At 34.7% G+C, this 19,077-nt stretch overlaps 1 protein-coding gene across 5 annotated transcripts in view; it reads right to left on the bottom strand.

Annotated features, from left to right (window-relative positions):
• The window catches only part of CEP83 (centrosomal protein 83), an 82,841-nt gene extending 64,742 nt beyond the window's left edge, over nt 1-18,099 (bottom strand). For 2 of the 5 annotated variants that reach the window (XM_044677772.1, XM_044677773.1), the window contains exons 1-4: nt 17,927-18,099; nt 15,905-16,055; nt 9,168-9,260; nt 7,694-7,825 (exon numbers count right to left, since the gene is read on the bottom strand). In XM_044677772.1, the coding sequence (XP_044533707.1) occupies nt 7,694-7,825; nt 9,168-9,260; nt 15,905-16,055; nt 17,927-18,099 (549 nt within the window). The remainder of the gene's footprint in view (nt 1-7,693; nt 7,826-9,167; nt 9,261-15,904; nt 16,056-17,926) is intronic. The other 3 variants (XM_044677775.1, XM_044677774.1, XM_044677776.1) reach the window with 3 other exon arrangements.
• Between the last annotated feature and the right edge of the window lie 978 nt (nt 18,100-19,077).

Here is a 19,077-nt window from a genome sequence, read left to right as displayed (position 1 = left end):
TACTTTCACTTAGAAAAATATAAAGTATATGGCCCTCAATTGGGGGCTAGCCAAGTAATTTGTCATACGTGAAGGAAATGGAATATTACAGCACCATATGGAATGATGTATATGAAGAATTTAAAGATGCATGGGAAGACTTAAATGAAATAACAATAAAGTTAAGAAGAACCAGAAAAACAATAACCACATGGACAGAGCAAAATGGCACAACTGAATGCTGTATAATTAGATGAACCAAACTTGGCCCAGAGAAGAGAGGCGGATGCACCTTCCTCTTGTCTTCGCCATGGGGCAGACTCTGGGTGTGGGATGCTGCACAGACTGTCTGATTAGTTGATGTGCTGATCAATCTTGCTGAGTTGTTTTCTGCCCCTTTTTTATTCTATGTTACAAGGGCTGGCTGGTTGAGTAGGGAAAGGAAGAGAGATATATTTGAAAATAGATGTCATGAAATAAGAAAATATGTTAATAAAAACTAAAACTTAGAAAAAGATGAAAAAATCACCTAGTCCAGCCCTCTCATTTTACAGATCATTAGTCAGTTTCAAAGCAAAGTGATATGAAGATGAAGGTCTTCATGATACCTCTCCACACTATATATCAGATCTACTGAGTTCTTGAATAGCATCTGGTTATCAGGAGAATATTTGGGTACTATAAATTTTAAATTCCAGTATGCAAACTACTTAATGTGTAAAGACAGTGGTGCTGTTTAAACTTTATACCTCCTCATTATGATTTTAATTAGAATAGGCCAATTATTAAGGTTGGTCAAAGCAACCATATTAGCACTGCAAATAGCAATATGACAACAAGGTACAGAACACTGATATTCCTGAATGTTTTGTAATGTATATATTTTTGTGGGCAGTTGGTAGCACAGTGCCAGGCCTCATCTTCCTAAGATTAAATCTAGCCTCAGACATATTTTAGCTATATGACCCTGGACAAGTTACTTAACCCTATTTGCTTCAATTTTGTCCTCTGTAAAACAAGCTAGAGATGGAAATGGCAAACCACTCCAACATTTTTACCAAGAAACATGAATCAAAATGACTGAACCACACAAATATGTATTTGTATTATACAGGTTAAAAGAGAATATATTATTAAAAATGATAGGAGGACACTAAAGGAATAAATCTGGACTTAATAAAAACACTTTTGTGTTATAAATAAAAAGTTTAATCCTTAAAAACCTAAAAAGATATGTAAAATGCAGATTCTTCAAAAATAATAATTTACTCAAATTCCAATAGGCAATAGTTCAGAATTAAATAAATAGAACCAGAAAAACAAATACATATAATATAAATGGCAAGAACAATAAGAAAAATCAAAACTGAATGCTATGTATTATAATGACCAAGGTTGGCCCCAACTAAAGGAAAACAGAATGTATCTTCAATCCTTCTTTACATAAGAGGGGGGCAATGGGTGTGGAAGACTATATATACAATGTCAAAGTTGGCTGAAATGCTAACTAGGTATGCTGAACTAGTTTTGGTTTCCTCTCTTTTTAATTCTTAGTTATAGGGATTGGTTCCCTAGATGGAGAATAAAGAATAACATATACATTAAGGTGGTATAAAAATAAAAGATGTCTATCACTCATTTTTAATGTTTGTCCATTCCCTTCTTACATCTCTATCAGGATAGCCTTAATGTACATATAAGTTACACTCATAAATATTTTGTAGAGATAAGATAAAACACATACAGGTTAACAGTTACTGATACTTTCTTCCTCATCTTTTTGTGGAATAATGATCAGAACTTTTTATACACACTGAATATTCACCTACATTTCATATAAATTAAGAACTGATTTCTCAAGATCCTCAAAGCCAAGATGTCTTCTGTAAATAATTGGTCTCATTAGAATGTATGATCCTTGAGGGCAGAGCCTATGTTTTTACCTTTCTTTGCATTAAGCATAGTGAGATACATACAGGATTTACTTAATAAATGTTTGTTGATGGACTGACTTAATGCAATCTGGTTATTTCTCAATCCTTCTTTCAGTTTTATTTTTATCTGGTCTTATAGCACATAAAGGCAGTGATGTTAAATATTATAGCTACTCTTCCAAAGATGGAGAAAATAATTTGTTTAAAAAATAATAAAGGCAGATATTTTCTATTTTTCATCTGCTTTTTGTTTTCTTTCAATTTCCATCCTTATTGTGAACTGATCCAACCATTCTGGATGGCAATTTGGAACTATGCTTAAAGGGTTTTAAAAGACTATCTACCTTTTGATCCAGCCATACCACTGCTTGGATTATACTCCAAAGGGATAATAAGGAAAAAGATTTGTACAAAAATATTTATAGCTGTGCTCTTTGTGGTGGCAAAAAATTGGAAAATGAGAGAATGTCCTTCGATTGGGGAATGGCTGAACAAATCGTGGTATCAACAGGTGATGGAATACTATTGTGCTCAAAGGAATAAAGAACTGGAAAGACCTCCAGAAATTGATGCAAAGTGAAGGGAGCAGAACCAGGAAAACCTTATACACTGTGGCACAATCGAACGTAATAGACTTCTCTACTAGCAGCAATGCAATGATCCAGAGCAAGGCTGAGGGATTTATGAGAAAGAAAACTAGCCACATTCAGAGGAAGAACTGTGGGAGGAGAAATACAGAAGAAAAACAACTGCTTGAACATATGGGCTAATGGGGATATGATTGGGGATGTAGACTCTAAATGATAACTCTAGTCCAACTATTAATAATATGGAATTAGGTCTTGATCAATGATACATGTAAAACCCAGTGAAATTGTGTATCGGCTAAGGGGGGGGTTAAGGGAGTTTGGGGGAAAGGGAAAGAACATGAAATATGTAACTATGGGAAAATATTCAAAATAAAATTTTTAAAAATGAAAAAAGAAAACTCCAGGGAAAATGGAGGAAAAAAATTCCATCCTTAAATATTCTCAAAATAATCCAGTTTAACTGGCGTTCTCATATGTAGTAGGAGCAGGCTGATTTTGGGTAAGCAGCAAGGGTACCATTACTGAAGAGGGTCTGGCTGCATGCCCACACACTGGCCAGGGTAGTTTTATTTGGTCTGCTACCTTCTCTTTAACATCCACTAGCACCATCACCACCACTACTATCTTTTTGTCCTTATACCCTCAACTCTTCCCTTTTCTTTTTTTCCATGGTTGCCCTGCACAGTGGCATAGAACTCTAGAGTAGTTCTCAAAGTACCTTTCTGAGGACCCTTTGGGCATGGGGGCTTGAGGTCAAAATGACTTTTATAACACTAAACATTTTAATTTCTAATGTAGTAAATATTATTAGACATATTCCATATAAAAAAAAGAGGCAGGGGGTGGGGGGCTCAATAATTTTTATGAGTAAAAAGGAGTCTTGAGACCACAAAATTTGAGAACCCTACTCTCAGACTGGTAAATTAGGCTGACCCATTAAAGGGGTGAAAACCCAATTTGCTCCTCCCACCCACCCATTTCTTTCAATTATAAGAGGCCCAATCTGGAGGGAAATGCTGTCCAAAGGTTCCCAGTACCCTTGCTGACTTCTGAGAAATGCCTTCCTGATTTAGCTGGCTGGCTGCTGGTTGGACTGTGAAGGAAAGAGAAAGTAGTGTTTCATCTTTAATTTTGTATTCTTTTAAACTGTTCAATTTCATACTAAAAATTGGTTTTAATTACATCTCATGATACACATTGCCTTTCTATAGCTTAAACCTTGAGCCTGAATTATTAGACTAGCCTAGATTAGACTGACCCACAACATCATGCTTTCTACAAACTTAATTTGTTCTCTACTGTTTCTCCTTGGTTTATGAGAAAATGCTACTTATAATTTTCTACCCCTGTCTTCTACATTTTTTAAATTAATATTTCCATAATATAATTGACAGTCATCAAACACGATCATGTCCAAAGGACAGAAATAGTAGATTATGTATGAAATCATGAATATGCTATGATCAGTAAGTTCTCTTAAAAACACAGATCAACTTTAACATGTTAGTACTAATGTTGCCCTCCTTGTCTGTGTCCCACTCTGGCCTTTATTCTGTCCTCTTCTATATATTTTTATGTTTAATTGATGCTTCCCTTTTTTTTTTGCTACCCCTATATTCTTCCATAACATTTTCCTCCCCCAATAAAAGCTATCCCTTATAACAAATAAATATAATCAAGCCAAAAAAAAAAAAAAAGGATTATACCAGTATCATTTGAAAATGTATATCTCATACTATTATCCACAACTCATCTTTACCAAGAAGTTGATCATCAGCCTCCCTGAGATAAAACTGGATGTGGCACTGATCAGGAGTTAATGTTCTTCACAATGTTAGGATCAATATATATAAGTTGTTCTATTTCTGCTTCCTTCTCTTAACTCAGTTCATAGAAGTCCTCCCAGGTTTCTTCTGTACCATTTTACAAAGGAATTTATATTCTAAACTAGTAATAGTATTAGCTGCATGCCTCTCTGCTTGGCAAAGGAGATCAAGAGTTTTATGGTTTTATGTAGAGCTGGAAATCTTAACATGGAGTTCAGGAACTTAAAAAAAAAACTGGGGAGGGCAGTTAGGTCGTGCAAGGGATTGAAAGCCAGGCCAAGAGATAAGAGGTCTTAGATTCAGATCTGATCTAAGATACTTCCTAGTTGAGATCCTGGACAAGTCATTTAGTCCCCACTGCCTAGCCCTTACCACCCTTCTGCCTTAGAACCAAGAACACAGTAGTGATTCTAATATGGAAGAGTTAAAAAAAAAAATACACACCTATGTACACACATACACATACATGTATAATATATATATATATATACATTTTTATTTCTGTATTTCAACAAAATTGGTTTCCTTCAAAATACTATGTGTTTTAATATATACATTTAGGAGTCTACAACACAAAAAAGTTTATGAATCCTATAGCCTTTTGATGCACTTCATTATGGTAGCTGTTTTGCATCAGTTAAATTGGCAAGTGGTGATTGTTAAAGTCAATGTCTACTTTTAATCGTTTTCCATTTTTAAACTTCAAGAGTTTATTGAAAAAAATGTGGAGAGAAATGTCACAATTACTTAACATGGATTCTCATTTTTAATTTTCTTCTCCTTATTGGTAATGATTTTGAATGTGTATCTAACAAATGAATGGTCTATCTGTACACAGTTGATTTATAAGTGATTCGTATATCATTAATCTATCAAGATGTGGTTGTTTGATTTGCCGTATTGGTAAATCAGTATTTTCCATAACCAAAACTTTGTGATTCATGTCATAAGTATTATCCTCAAGAAAAAAGAGCATAAAGTCTTGAGGTTCAGGTCAGGATGAGGAAGTGATCAGTAGCAGAGTAGCCTAATTCCCATACATGTACTCCAGAACATACAAAAGAGGATCAGATCAAATAATGACTAGGAACTATGGCAAGTATCTTTGTCTAGCCTAGGTCAACAAAGGGGACATTTAGAAACCTTTAGGCATAAGAAAGGATCTCTTCTAGAGGTACAGAGTGAGGAGACATGCACCCTCAGGATCATGTAGTTTGCAGGCAATTATAAGCCCCATGGTCCATCAAGCACACCTACCAATAGAACAGATAATGCTACAGCCAAGAGGTCCTAGGGTGGTTAAAGCACCCAGATAGGGATATTACTAGGAAAGAAAGAAACCAGTCTGAAAGGGCTAGGAGATTTGGAAGCTTAAAGTTAAAGAACTGAGCATCCCTTGACAACCAGGAAGAGCTCAACATTCTGTAACTTACCAGCACATTTTGCACAGGACACACCAGCATAGGGGAAGGGAAGCAACAGGACTTCTGGCAATGAAAACAAAATAAACAAGAGAATACTATCCCAACCAAGCGGACAGGAATAAGTGAAACCATACCCGGACAAGAAGTCTCAAATCAAGAAGGAAAATTCAAAACATTAATATTTTTTAAAAAAAGACACTAACATTAAAACAAAAAAATCACCCAACTAAAAAAGGATCACCAGATTACCAGAAAACCAAGGGTAAAAAGAAAAAGTTTGAATACAGTTTTCTAAGATATTATAAATGAAAAATGCTCAGCTCTCACAGAACTAGAGAGCAAAATGAAAACAGCTTCCATCAATTATCTCCTGAAACTCTAAAATGAAAAATTCTCTTAAAAAAAAAAAACAACATACCCAAAACCTTGACATCCTCGTCAAGAGGAAGCTTATAGGTCAAAGAAAAAATAATTCAAGAAGATAGAAAGAAAGAGTTCAAAAAACAAGGAACAGTTAAAGTTAATAGCATACAAGCCTTGGCAGTCAACACTATAAACCATGGAACAGTTTGGAATAAGTCAAAAGATAAAGACTTGTATCCAAGAACAATTGAGTAAAATCCTAAAGGGAACAAAAATGGACCTTTAATGAAACAGAGGAATTTGAAGCATTCCTAATGAAAAGACCAAAACTGAATGTAACCTCTGAAACATCAACATCTAGAAAGGCAACTACAATCGCAGGAGCAAATGAAAGGGACGATACAATAAAGAAATGTTCATTATCTAATGGGAGAGAAACAAGTATTTGCTCAGAACATTCGTTTCATAAGAAAGAAAGTCTAAAAATGTTTTTTTTTTCCTATGTTGATTATCTTAAGTGAAAGAAAAAAAGCAAGAGGGGAAAAGAAAGACACTTGGGACAAAAAGGAGGAGGATCTGAGGGGGAGAAAAGAAGAGATGTATCTTTTGCAGTCAATGTATGGATTTGTTTTGCCTGACTATTTCTTAAAAGGAATGTCATTCTTTTTTTTTTTAATGGAAGGAAGAAGGGGATTTAGGAAAGGAGAGGAATTTAAAAATGAATTTTATTTTTAAAGAGAGCGCACAATTATTTTGAATTTTTTTATGGAGAGCAAGGGTCAAAGAATCACCCAATGGCCAGTCAACTGGTGATAAGCCTCTCTGTATTTGCTAAGATGGCTGGTTCTAAGAAAGGAGATACAGTCTGTTGCTGGGATCATACTGTTATTTTTATACATCTAAATTAGGAATTGTTTTTGAACATTTAAATGTATATTTCTTGAGAAAAAATTTACAAGTAACACTTTAATATTTTTTAAAAGAACTAAATTTACAGCAAAACCACTTTTTTAAAGTCCATCATTCCTGGTTCAATAAAAAATACCCCAAAACACAATTAAAAAGATGTCAAGAATCAAAAGGGTCAGCTATTTTATCTACTCTTTAATAAAGAATAAGCTAACTTCATCAAAGTAAATAGTACTTGTTAAAATTTCATTAGGGGGATTCTTCTCATTCTATTACAATTCTATTTCAGCAATACAATGTAAGGTCTTAGGAGGGAGGGTGGTGATCATTTCACTAGTATCCCCAGGACCTAGCCCAGTATATACAGCAAATGTTTAATATCTATTGAAATAAAATTGAATTTGCTTAACTAAAAATAAATAACAATGCTTTCATGTTTTTCATTCAAGAAGGGGCCAAAATAAAGGAAGTAGTTTAATCTTTTTGCACATTGAAAATCTAATGAATTAACAAAATGATGATGTTGGTTTTTTTTCAAATAAAAGACAGATCCAAATGATACAAAAACTGACTTTATAAATGAGGAATTTAGGGGGAAAAATGCAACTTTTTCCAGAATAATTAAATTACTAAAAAAATGGAATAAAAGACAAGTGAAATATGCCCACCTCTGCTTCATATTTTATTTTCATCTCTTCCAAAATTCGCATATACTCCTCTTTCTGGTGTTCAAATTCTGATTTGAGAAAAGTATGTTCATAGCGTAGCTTGTTATATTCAGCTCTATATTTTTCTACCTCCTAAATTAGAAGACAGAAAATATTGTTAATTCAAATGAATATAAAATATTCCTTTTGTATTCACTACAAACATCACATACATGCTATTAAAAAAAACTCCACAATAAAACAAAGATGACTCTATAAAGCAAGAATGAGATGGTATATATTCAGTACATTTGTAGAAAGATGCATATTCAGTAAAAAGGGAAATCTTCTTCATTGGCTTTCATGAGAAAATAGAATGCTTCCCTATAGAAAACATTCTGATATTTAAACTTCATGAAATAACACTTCAAAATATAACAAACTACTCTCATATAAGTATATAGAAGAAAATATGCAATATTATGAATCTGATCAAAAGAAAATATGATCAAGAAATAACAATACCTTTAAAGTAGAAAAAATAAATGAAAAGCAATGAGGACTTCTTTAATGTTTAGCAAAAAAAAAAAACATAAAAATTACAATAGTAGATTAACTGAACTAAACATATTGTCTTGAAAAGTCAATCATTCAAATCCAACTAAAACCCGTGTCTAATAAGGCGTCTGAGTTGTTCAGAGCCTCCTAACACTTTATGGAAATTGCTGGGTGTTAGAATTAACAAGCTAATCTTAGTTATAAGGCAGCAGAGATGCAGGAGAGCCATCAACTCAAAAATGTATGAGAAAAAGAATTAATGAGAGAGCAAACCTCCAAAATACAAACCCAAGAAGGATCAGAATCTTCAATTTAGATCCAGTTTACAAGCTACGCAAGAAAATGAATTTCATTGCTTATTAGTCATACTTTCATTTGGACCAAAACTGATCTTATCTAACTTGATCACCCATCTTATTCATCAAGCTTGCTCTTAATGTCTTTAGTCTGTTTCTAAATATTAAATCCACTCTAACAGGTGAATTTTTGTCACTATTAAGGATAATCAAGAGAATATATTCTAATCCCTAAGGGCAATTTCAAAATATGAGTTTCAAAAATACTAAACAAATTTAAGCAATAGTATTAACAGTGGAATAATATTTTGTCCCTCCAAAGGTGATTAATTTGAGACATTCATTTAAATTCTAGTTCTAGCGTGTTTATTACAAAATTAGTCACATCTTAAATATATTGAAGTTTTCTCTACTATCTACATCATAAGTCATAATTAATGTTCACTTTGTGAGATTATTCTAGTCATGACTCTAAAATACTGAAGTTCAGTTAAAAAATATTATTTTTTTAAATTACTTTGTAGTCATAATGTCTTCACTAGAATACATGTCAAATGAAAGTTCCTATATTTAAGTCAACTTTCCACAGTAATATATCACCACATGAAAATAACTGGTTTTTGATACCAGTATTTACTTACTTCATCTAGATTTCGAAAACGTTCTCTCATTGGAGTTTCTAATTCTTGTTGTATTTGGGTTCTTAATAATTCCAGTTTTTGCGGTGTTAATACCTAATATGTAGAAAAAGCCCTAAATATTAAGTCAGGAAAACTGAAATTAAGTTCTTTCTAAATTTCAAATTCATCAAATCAGGGATACAGGTTAGATACATCCGTTAAAAAAAAAATCACTGGGTCCAGTCCTTCTTTTCAAGTATATAAGATATGAGTAACTCCATTTGACATAAAATATATAGGACTGGATCTACCAAAGTTTTCATAGTATTGCTAATTTAATTCTAATCATGGCATCAATAGTGAGGAAATTTGACAACACAGTACATTAAACACTCTAATTTCATACTTTGAGAGCTGACAAAAACTCAGTGGACATGGCTTAATAACAACCAATCACTGCTGTTTAAGTAGTTCCTGGGAACAACATGGCAAAAGATGGCAATTAAGGCTACTATGGTGAACAGAGAAAGTGAATTTCATTATTTTCTGATGAAAATCCAGTCATAATCATGCAATAACTTGGCCTACTGGATAAAACTAATAACTGAACTGGAAAAGCTGATTATTTAAAATGACTGGAAAAAAGATCTTGCCCTTCTCAATACCACTCCTGAGATATCTATAAAAGAATACATTACTCATTCATTCATTCATTCATAAGTACTTATTAAATATTTCAATATTTACTAGCCACCACTCTTTTGTTCTTTTTTTTAACTATTATCTTCTGTCTTAGAAGCAATACTGTATATTGGTTCCAAGGCAGAAGAGTGGTAAGAACTAGGCAATGGGGGTTAAGTGACTTGCCCAGGGTCACCTAGCTAGGAAGTGGTTGAGATCAGATTGGAACCTAGGACTTCTCTAGGTCTGGCTCTCAATCCACTGAGCTACCCAGCTGCCCCCCCCTCACCCCTTTTGTCCTATTTTAATCTGCTATTCCTGACCTAGTTATAATCATCTATGGAAAGTCAGGAGTCAAATGGCCTATAAGCAGTGTTATTCTAGATAGAACAGAGAGCAGGGGGAGGTATTGGCTACAAGACAATTGCATCTTTCAAGGGGATTAAGCTCTAGTAAAAAGGATAAGCAAAGTACATAAATAACTGAAACATGTTAGTGTAGAGTTCTGGATTTGGAATTATTTTCAAACCAGATCTCTGCTATTAGTTACTTATTTGAATTTTGGCAAGTCATTCAACTTCTATGGGCCTCAGTTTCTTTTCAATAAAATAAAGGAGTTAGATTGGAAGGCATCTAAGTTCTCTTCTAGCTCTAAATTCTATAATCCTATGAACAAAGTGTAATAAGAGAATACCAACCAGAAATTGAAAACAACATGGACATAAAGGGCCAAGTAAAGACAATACAAAGTTCTGAATGGTAGTATCATTCTGAGAATAAACTCAGAAAATGGAAAAGGTTTACAGAGAAAAGACAATAAACTTAGTTACAGACACATTGACTTTGAAGTAAAAGTAGACTATTCATTGCAAGACTTTTTACAGGCAGATGAAGAAATAGTTCTGAAGTCCAGAATTGAAGGGAGCTCTGAATATGGAGATTTGTGATTCATCTGCATAGAAGTAATAGTTAAAATTATAAGAGTGGAAAAGTGCAGGAAGTGAAGAGGATTAACAACAAAACTTTTGGTAGCAACCACCTTAAGAGAACAGAATGATGATATGAAATCAACACAGGAGATGGGATAAGAAGAAAGTGAAATGGAAGAATATGCTATCTCTAAAGAAAGGAAATAAAGAACAACTAGCATAAAGGCAATAATGTCGAATCTTAAAAACAAATCAAGGATTGGGGGAAAAAAGGTCAATGAAGCTGATAAGTAACCAAATATGACCTTAGAGAAAATAATTTCAGTAAGGAAAAGGATGGGGAAAAGCCAAATCACAAGTTAAGGAGAGTATAGGAAGTTAAGAGAGTAGAAGCACTAAGTATAAAGAATTTTCCTAGAAGTTTAGCAGAAAAAGTGAAGAGAGATATGAGATGACAGTTGGATTGGTTAGAAGACTCAAAGGAAAGTTTTTTTTTTCAGACTGAGAAGACCTAAGTAAGTTTTTAAGCAGGCAGGCAGGAGCCAATGAAGAGAGACTGAATATGCATGGGGAAAGAGAAAATAAACTGAAGGAGCAAGGTCCTAAAAGACTAGGAAGACTCTCAGCAATGCAATGATCTGGGAAAATCCTGGAAGATTTATGACAGAGAAAGAACTGTTGGAGTCATCTCTCACATCAGTGTATTTTTGGTTTTATTTTGGGGTTTTGGTATGACTTTGCTCTTATGACAATGACCAATATGGAAGTGTGTTTTTGCATGATAATAAAAAAGGAAGTAAATAAATGAATGAATGAATGAATGAAAGAGTAGAAAGGAAATGGATCACAAGCAGGAAGGAACAGCCTAATAAAGAATAGGAATACTTCTCTTTCAATGAAGAGAGAGTAGCAGAAAAGACTGTATGAGGGTGTGTAATAGTTTATGTTATCTACAAAAGAAGGGAACAGGAAGACAGAGGGTTGAAAGGGAGATAAAAAGGATTTCCTACAGCTGCAGTGAAGAATGACCTTGAGAATGAAGAAGTTTAGAATACAAGTAACCTGTGAGAGCCCTATCATGGTCACAAAAAATAAATTTACGGTGGGGGAAAAGAGTTCAATTTCATGAGTAACACTAGGCATTCTAGGAAGAGGTATAGAAAAACTGCCTTTTGGGGTTTACCATACAATCACAAATCTAGAGCAGGAAAGCACATTAAAAGTAATATAGTTTAACTCTCATTTTAGAAATAAGGAAAGATTGAGGCCCAGGGAAATTAAATGACTTGTCTAACGTCCCACTGTCAGTGGCAGGACTTGAAACGGAGTCCTCTACTCAGGATGCAGATCAGCTGGTCATAAGAGTGACTATCAGCCAGCAAGGGATTTGACTGGTACTGGCTACAAATATATCAAAGCAACAAACTATATGGAGTCAGTCTGAGTGTAGAGGGAAAGTGAACCCAGTAAGAGAAATAGCCTGAAATGACAGCCCCAGAGATAGTGGGAGAAGGGGAAGAATAGAAGCTGAATCAGAGCAAAGAAAGCAGAACTCCAAAAGAAATGCCCCAAGTGGGACCAAGACCTGAGACCCATATGGGGTGGGAGAAGGAAATTACTAAGAGTTAAGAAAATTAAGGAACTGTGGGTACAAGTTCATGGAGGAGGAAGTCAGCAGTCTCAAACTGGTGCTTCCATTTCTTTTCATTCTTCTTAACTTTCTATCTAGCTCTCTCCAAAGTGACTGATGGCTTTCTGGCAATCCTCATCCTCCCTGCCCATCTGGCTGCCAATCATCCTCTTCTCTCCCAGTTCTGTTCCACACTCCTCCTTTTCCTTTACTGAATCTTCATCCAGGTTATACCCAAGACTCTGTCTGGCTCTTGACATTATCTCACTGGATAATCTCATCAACTCCCAAGTATTCAATGATCACCTTATGCAATCAGAGATATATGAAACCTACTTAATTGGCCCTTATCTCCAGTCTCTTATCTCTAAATTTCTACTGGACATATTGGGTTTCCTATCCTATTGTTATTGTTGTTCAGTTGTTTCAGTTGCATCTGACTCTTCATGACCATTTGGAGTTTTCTTGGCAAAAATAATGGAGAAGTTTGCTTTCTCTGGCTCATATTACAGATGAGGAAACTGAGGCAAACAGGGTTAAATGACTAAATTACTTGCCCAGGTGATACAGCTAGTAAGTGTCTGAGGCCAGATGTGAGTGAACTCAGGTCTTCCTGAGGCTAAGGCTCAGTGTTGTAATCACATACTCTATCCTCATACTGTCCTATAGACATCTAAAATTCAACATGCTCCAAATTGAATCCATTTTATTATCCCCTCCCCCCCAAAAATTTTTTTCCATTTTTGAACTTCCTTATTATTGGCAAGGGCATCACCATCCTCATCTAGTCATCTGAGGTCACAACCTGGATGTTATCACAACTTCTCACTCTCTCACCCTTTCTCCCTATACCCAATCTGTTGCCAAATCTTAGAAGTTTTAGCAGTGTAATGCCCCTAACATAAGTCCTCTTCTTACTTGCGACACTGCCATCCCCCTAGTCTAGCTTTACCTCACACCTGAACTGCTTATTATAACAGCTTTCTGTTCAGTCTCCCTGCCTCAAGTCTCTCCCTACTCAGGGACAGCTAAGTAGCACAGTAGATAGGAAGTCAGACCTGGGGTTGGAAGGACCTGGGTTCAAATCCAACCTTAGGTACCCCCTAGCTGTGTCACACTGTGCAGGTCATTTAACCCCAGTTGCTTAGCTCTTGCCACTCTTCAATCTTAGAATTAATGTAAAGGTTTAAAAATAACTCAGCTGTCAAATTGCTCTTCCTGAAGTCTAGATCTGACATGTCATCCCTGTATTCAGTAAACTCCAATAGTTCCCTCTTACCTCCAGGATCAAATATAAAATATTCTGTTTGGCATTCAAAGCTCTTTATAACTTGCCCCCTCCCAAGCTTCCCAATCTTCTTAAGCTGTACTCCCCAGCCACCAAACGCCCGTATACTCTGCAATGACACTGGCCTTCTTGCTGTTCCTCATACTTAACCCTTCATCTCTTGAAGTAGTTTGACTTCCTGCCCCCCCCCCCCCCCCCCCGTTGCCTAGAAGTCTCTACCTCCTCCTGTGCTGTTTGGCCTCTAGGGCTTCTTTCAAAGGTCAGTTAAAAGCCCATCTTCTCTAAAAAGGTTTCATGTTAGTGTTTTCTCTCTATTAATTATCTCTCCTTTATCTTATACACAGTGGTCTCCAATGTTGCTTTTAAGACTTTAAATTCCTAAGAGCAAAGACTATTTTTTGCCTTTATTTGAATGCCCAGAACTTTACAGATAGTAATCATTTAATAAAATGTTTAATGACAAAGGTCAACTCAAGATTTTTATTCATTTTCCTGATCCCCTCAGCTGTTCCCCAAAAATTACCTTGCACTAAACAAGTGTACATTTTGCATAGGGACTAGGACAATCCCTACCTCATATTTTTATATCTTTGCATGTGTCTACGTTGACTCTAATATAAAACAGAAGCTCCTAGAGGGCACAACCCATTTCATTTAGGTATCTCAATCTTCCCAGAGTCTGACACATACCACACACTTATAAAGTACAAGTTGACTGATGACAATAATATTGATAGTTTATATTCATATGACACTTTAAGATCATCTCAGTCTTATGGGTTAAGTGTTCTTATCTCCATTTTACAGATAAACAAACTAAGGTCTAAAGAATGACTTGCCCAGAGTCACATACTTTATAAGTATTCCTGTCTGGTTTTAAATCCAAGTCTTCCTAATTCCAAGTCCATAATGATTATGGGATAGGGTGAAGGGAAAGATTAGTCCAGGTACTAACATCACTGAGTACAAGTCAGCAATGAAGACAGGAAGAAGGTAGCATGAACGGGAAAATACTTTAAAACAGAAAGAGCTACACATGGATAACCCAGAAGAGCTAAGAATGTAGAACAAGGAATATGCTGACTCCCCCTTCTGTTCTTCTTAGTCAGGGAAAATGGCCTCCACAGGAAAGCTGTAACAGATATGGATTGTATCCTCAAGAGAGCCAGGTTTCTATTAAAGAGAGCACTGGCTTCAAAAGAATTTTGAAAAGATCAAGAATATAAGGGAATTTATTGAAGACAGAATTGAATAAATTCAATTCAATGTTTGTTGAACTGAACTGCAAAGAGTTTCAAATATATATGTGTGTGTGTGTGTGTGTGTGTGTGTGGTTATAGTCCTACTAAATCAATATAATAAAATGGAAAGAATCACTAATTTGATATTTATAGTAATTTAATAAGATCTAGCTGTTTACCCTTTACATTATGATTAAGATTTTCTAGACAAATAACATAAGCTATAAAAAGGAGTAGTAGAGAAAGTAATTGTCTCCAAAACTTTTAACAAGTAATAAGCTTATCATCTGTATGCAAAATGCAAATTATTCCTATATATTCATTAAAGTAGTTCCCAAAAGGATAACTACTTGCCAATCTTTTTCAGCCTAGTTCCTCTTAATCTACTTAGAAAATAATTGCATTTATAACACTTCTACTTCAGAATTTTCATGAATTCATACTGGGCTATTCCCTGAATTTGGGAAGATCTTGTTCCTGTTTTAGTAAAAACCTGCAGTTTTCTATGTGAGAGAGAACTAACTGCTGGTGAAGAAGCTTCTTCCCACCAATGTATTTGAACAACTTATTTGTGGCTCTCTGTCTCCTGAGAGTTGTCAGAGGCACTGTGAAGTTAAGTGACTTGCCTTCAAACACAAAGTTAGTAAATCTAAGGAGCAGGATTTAAAGAACAGTCTTCCTGACACTAAGGACAACTGCCTGACCACATGGTATCTCCTAAGGAAGTATTGGTAAATTAGAAATAAGTTACATGAGAGTGATTCTGTCACCCTCTCATTTTGGGGAAGAAAAAAAACCAGTCTCAATTATATTGACTAAGGAGTGCTAAGAGAATCAAGTGCAGAATCAAGGTCCATTATACAACGGAAAAATATTTAAATAAATTATTACATTTGTGAAGCTACCACATTGCTTTTAAATAGACAAGTTTGCCTCTAAGAAAAAAAAATTAATTACTTGTAGCAAATATCTTGAATCTGTTTTCTCACCTGTAATTTCAATTCCTCTAACTCTTTAGTTTTTTCTACTAATTCCCCTCTTAGTTCAGCAAGAAGCAGCTGAAATTTTTCCTGAAGAGATTGTTTTTCACTTAAGAGTTGCTTGAGCTCATTTTGTGACTTTATGTACTCATTCTGTAACCTGATTTTAAAAAAGGAGGAGAAAAGACTTGGGAGTCAATGTTAAGTATATTCCTGGCTTTCTGATGGCATTGTTTTATGTTCAGCCAAAACAACATTACAGAAGAAAATTATAAGTATCAAATACTCTATTAAACTGGTAAAAAATTTTTCTACTGGGTTTCATTTAATTTCCAACTTAATTCCATAAATTAAATTTCAAAACAATTTCACGTAGGAAAAATATATTACAATTACCTAGATGTTTTGAAACAGTTATATTTTTTAGCTTTTTCAAGAAAAATTGAAGGAAAAAAAGACAAAACACACTTGACATTTAACATAACTATGTACAAGATAAAAATTTAAGGGCCAATATTTTAAAAGAACAAAAGCAATCTTTTAAAAACCTTAACCCAAGAAGTAATAGAAGGAAATAAGAAAGAATAGAAGGAAGAATATTTGCACCAAATACCTCTGATAAGGGTCTGCTATCTAAGATATATGGCAGTATTAACACAAATATATAAAGCCAAAAACCATTCCTCAATGGATTAATAGTCAAAGGTTGAGAACCCATAGTTCCCAAAGAACTACAAATGTTTAACGACCATATGTGAGACTACTCCAAATCATTTGTTCATCCTTCATTTTTTGAGAAGCCCAATGACATTGCAAGAGCAATGTCTTGGCTTGTGCATGAATTGGATTTAAAAGTAAGACAGTGAGTGACCCAAAGTCATCAGTCTCACTCTCTTCAAAGAGTAATGAAAGTTCAGTGACAAGACAAAAGTCAGGACAACTGGGACAGTGGATGACATTGGCATCTTTGAATCTACAGAAATTACAACAAATCACTTACTATTTAAGAAAAACACAAATCAAAGTCGATCTTAAAGTTTTACTTCCCCATCTAGAAAATTATCAATGTTGGCAAAAAAAAAAAAAAAAAAAAAAAAAAGCCAGGTAGAAATTCTATGGAAAGACAGGGTATTCAATACACTGTTGGTGGAGCTGTGAACTGCAATTCTAATCCTTCTAGAAAACAATTTGGAGTTATGCTAAGAAAATGACTAAAATATCCAAACCATTTGACCCCAAGATTCCAATACTAGGATGCACCAAAGATGTTACAAAAAGAGATAAAGCTTCCATATAAACTATGTTTAATCATTACAGCCCCCTTTGTAGTAGCAAAGAAATAAAAAATGAAGTATATGCCTGTTGGTTGGGAATGGCTAAAGAAACAGGCATAGATGATGCATAGATGCAACAGAATATTACTGTGCCATAATAAGTTATAAATATGAAGAATTCAGAGAAATCCAGGAAAATATCTGGAGATTGATACTGAGTGAAGTTAGTAGAAACAGGAAGACAACGTGTATTATAGCAATGTCAGTGGAAGGAATAAAAACAAATAAATGTTTCTGAATTAGAATGGCCAATCTTAGCTCAAAGAGCTGAAAAAATAAAGCCAAATGAGGCAATGAAGCTTCTTCCCTTCATTCATTCCTGAGGTGAGAGGCTAAGAGGGTGAAATATTGTCTATATTCATCTAGTGTCAAAAATGGTCAAAGCATTGATCAGTTTTGCTGAATTGTTTTTCTTTCTTTTTAAAAATCTTTTGTTACAAAAATTTTTGTTCCCTCCATCCCCCTGCACGTGGGAAAGTTGCAGGGCAGGGCAGTATGTTTGGAAATGAATGTGACATAAAGACAAAGGACAGCAGTGAAAATAAAATAAACCTGAATGTCTTATTCTAGAAATTAAGAGAATTTTGCCATCAATTCCAGAACAATCATTTATACTTAACAAAATAACATGAACTTCCAGTGACCACTTTTAATACTTGAGATTAAAGGAAAAACATTAAAATTTGAAGTAATTTACCTTGTGTGTTCAGCTTTCAAAGTCTGGTAATTAGTTTTGTGATGTTCACATCGAAATCTCTCATCAATCAACATTTTTTGGAACTCTGATTGTGAACTCGTCAGTCCAGTATCTCCACCAGGAGGAAAAATGTTGGCAAAAGCATCCATCTTGGTTAATGAGCTGACAACCATGTAAAAACAAAATTTGGCTCAGCCTACCACTTTTTAGTATTCTTTCCAGAAGTATTTCCCACCAACTTCTCTCTTTGACAGAATCCCAGGGGGCAAAATGATACCTGCACAGAAAAATACACTTAATTAGTGTTCAGTTCATTCAAAGTTTCTTCAGTATTACAATTTATGAAATCACTTTTCCTTCTACATAATTATCTTCTATCTCTTCTTTCTTATAATTTATATATTTAAAATAAACTGTTGACATCTCTATTCAAAAGAAAGCATGCTCAAGTTTTAGGAGGAAGATCAGGAGATGTTTAAACAAATATATATGATCTTCCTATAGCAGGGGGAAAAAAGTACAAGACTACCATTTTAAAAAAAGGGGTGTCACTCCTCCTCAAAAAAGGAGTTTCTAGGCCCACAATGCAGGGAAGTACTATTTCCAAAAGAGACAGTGCTAGATTTTGGAAGTGGTCAAACCACCCCAATTACAAGTGTAGATGTAAGAGGCCCTAATAACAAATACTTCTTAATCCATAAGAAAGTGATTATTGGAGTGGGGACAATGGGAGAGAAGAGAGACAGAGAAAAAGAGAGACAGAGACAGAGAGAAAGAAGGGGAAGAGAGAGAGACACATAGAAAGAGAATGAATGAGAATGTAGTCAATAGCCATAGGGGAATTTTGCATTCTTCAAAGCAAAAGATAGCTTTCATTTAGTCCAGAGATTACCATGATGCTAGCTAGACACAAAGCTATCTTAACTGATACATCAAAATATCCTTATGAAGGGACTTATGGAAAAGAACACTACTCACATTCAGAGGAAGAACTACAGGAGTGGAAACAGAAGAAAAACAACTGCTTGAACACATGGGTTGAGGCGGACACGATTGGGGATGTAGACTCGAAACTACCACACCAATGCAACTATCAACAATTTAGAAATAGGTCCTGATCAATGACACATATTAAAACCAGTGGAAATACA

The sequence above is a fragment of the Gracilinanus agilis genome, chromosome 5, assembly GCF_016433145.1.
Source record: "Gracilinanus agilis isolate LMUSP501 chromosome 5, AgileGrace, whole genome shotgun sequence".
NCBI classification, from domain to species: domain Eukaryota; kingdom Metazoa; phylum Chordata; class Mammalia; order Didelphimorphia; family Didelphidae; genus Gracilinanus; species Gracilinanus agilis.
The sequence above is the reverse complement of the archived record's forward strand: the minus strand, read 5'-3'. Positions and strand labels throughout refer to the sequence as shown.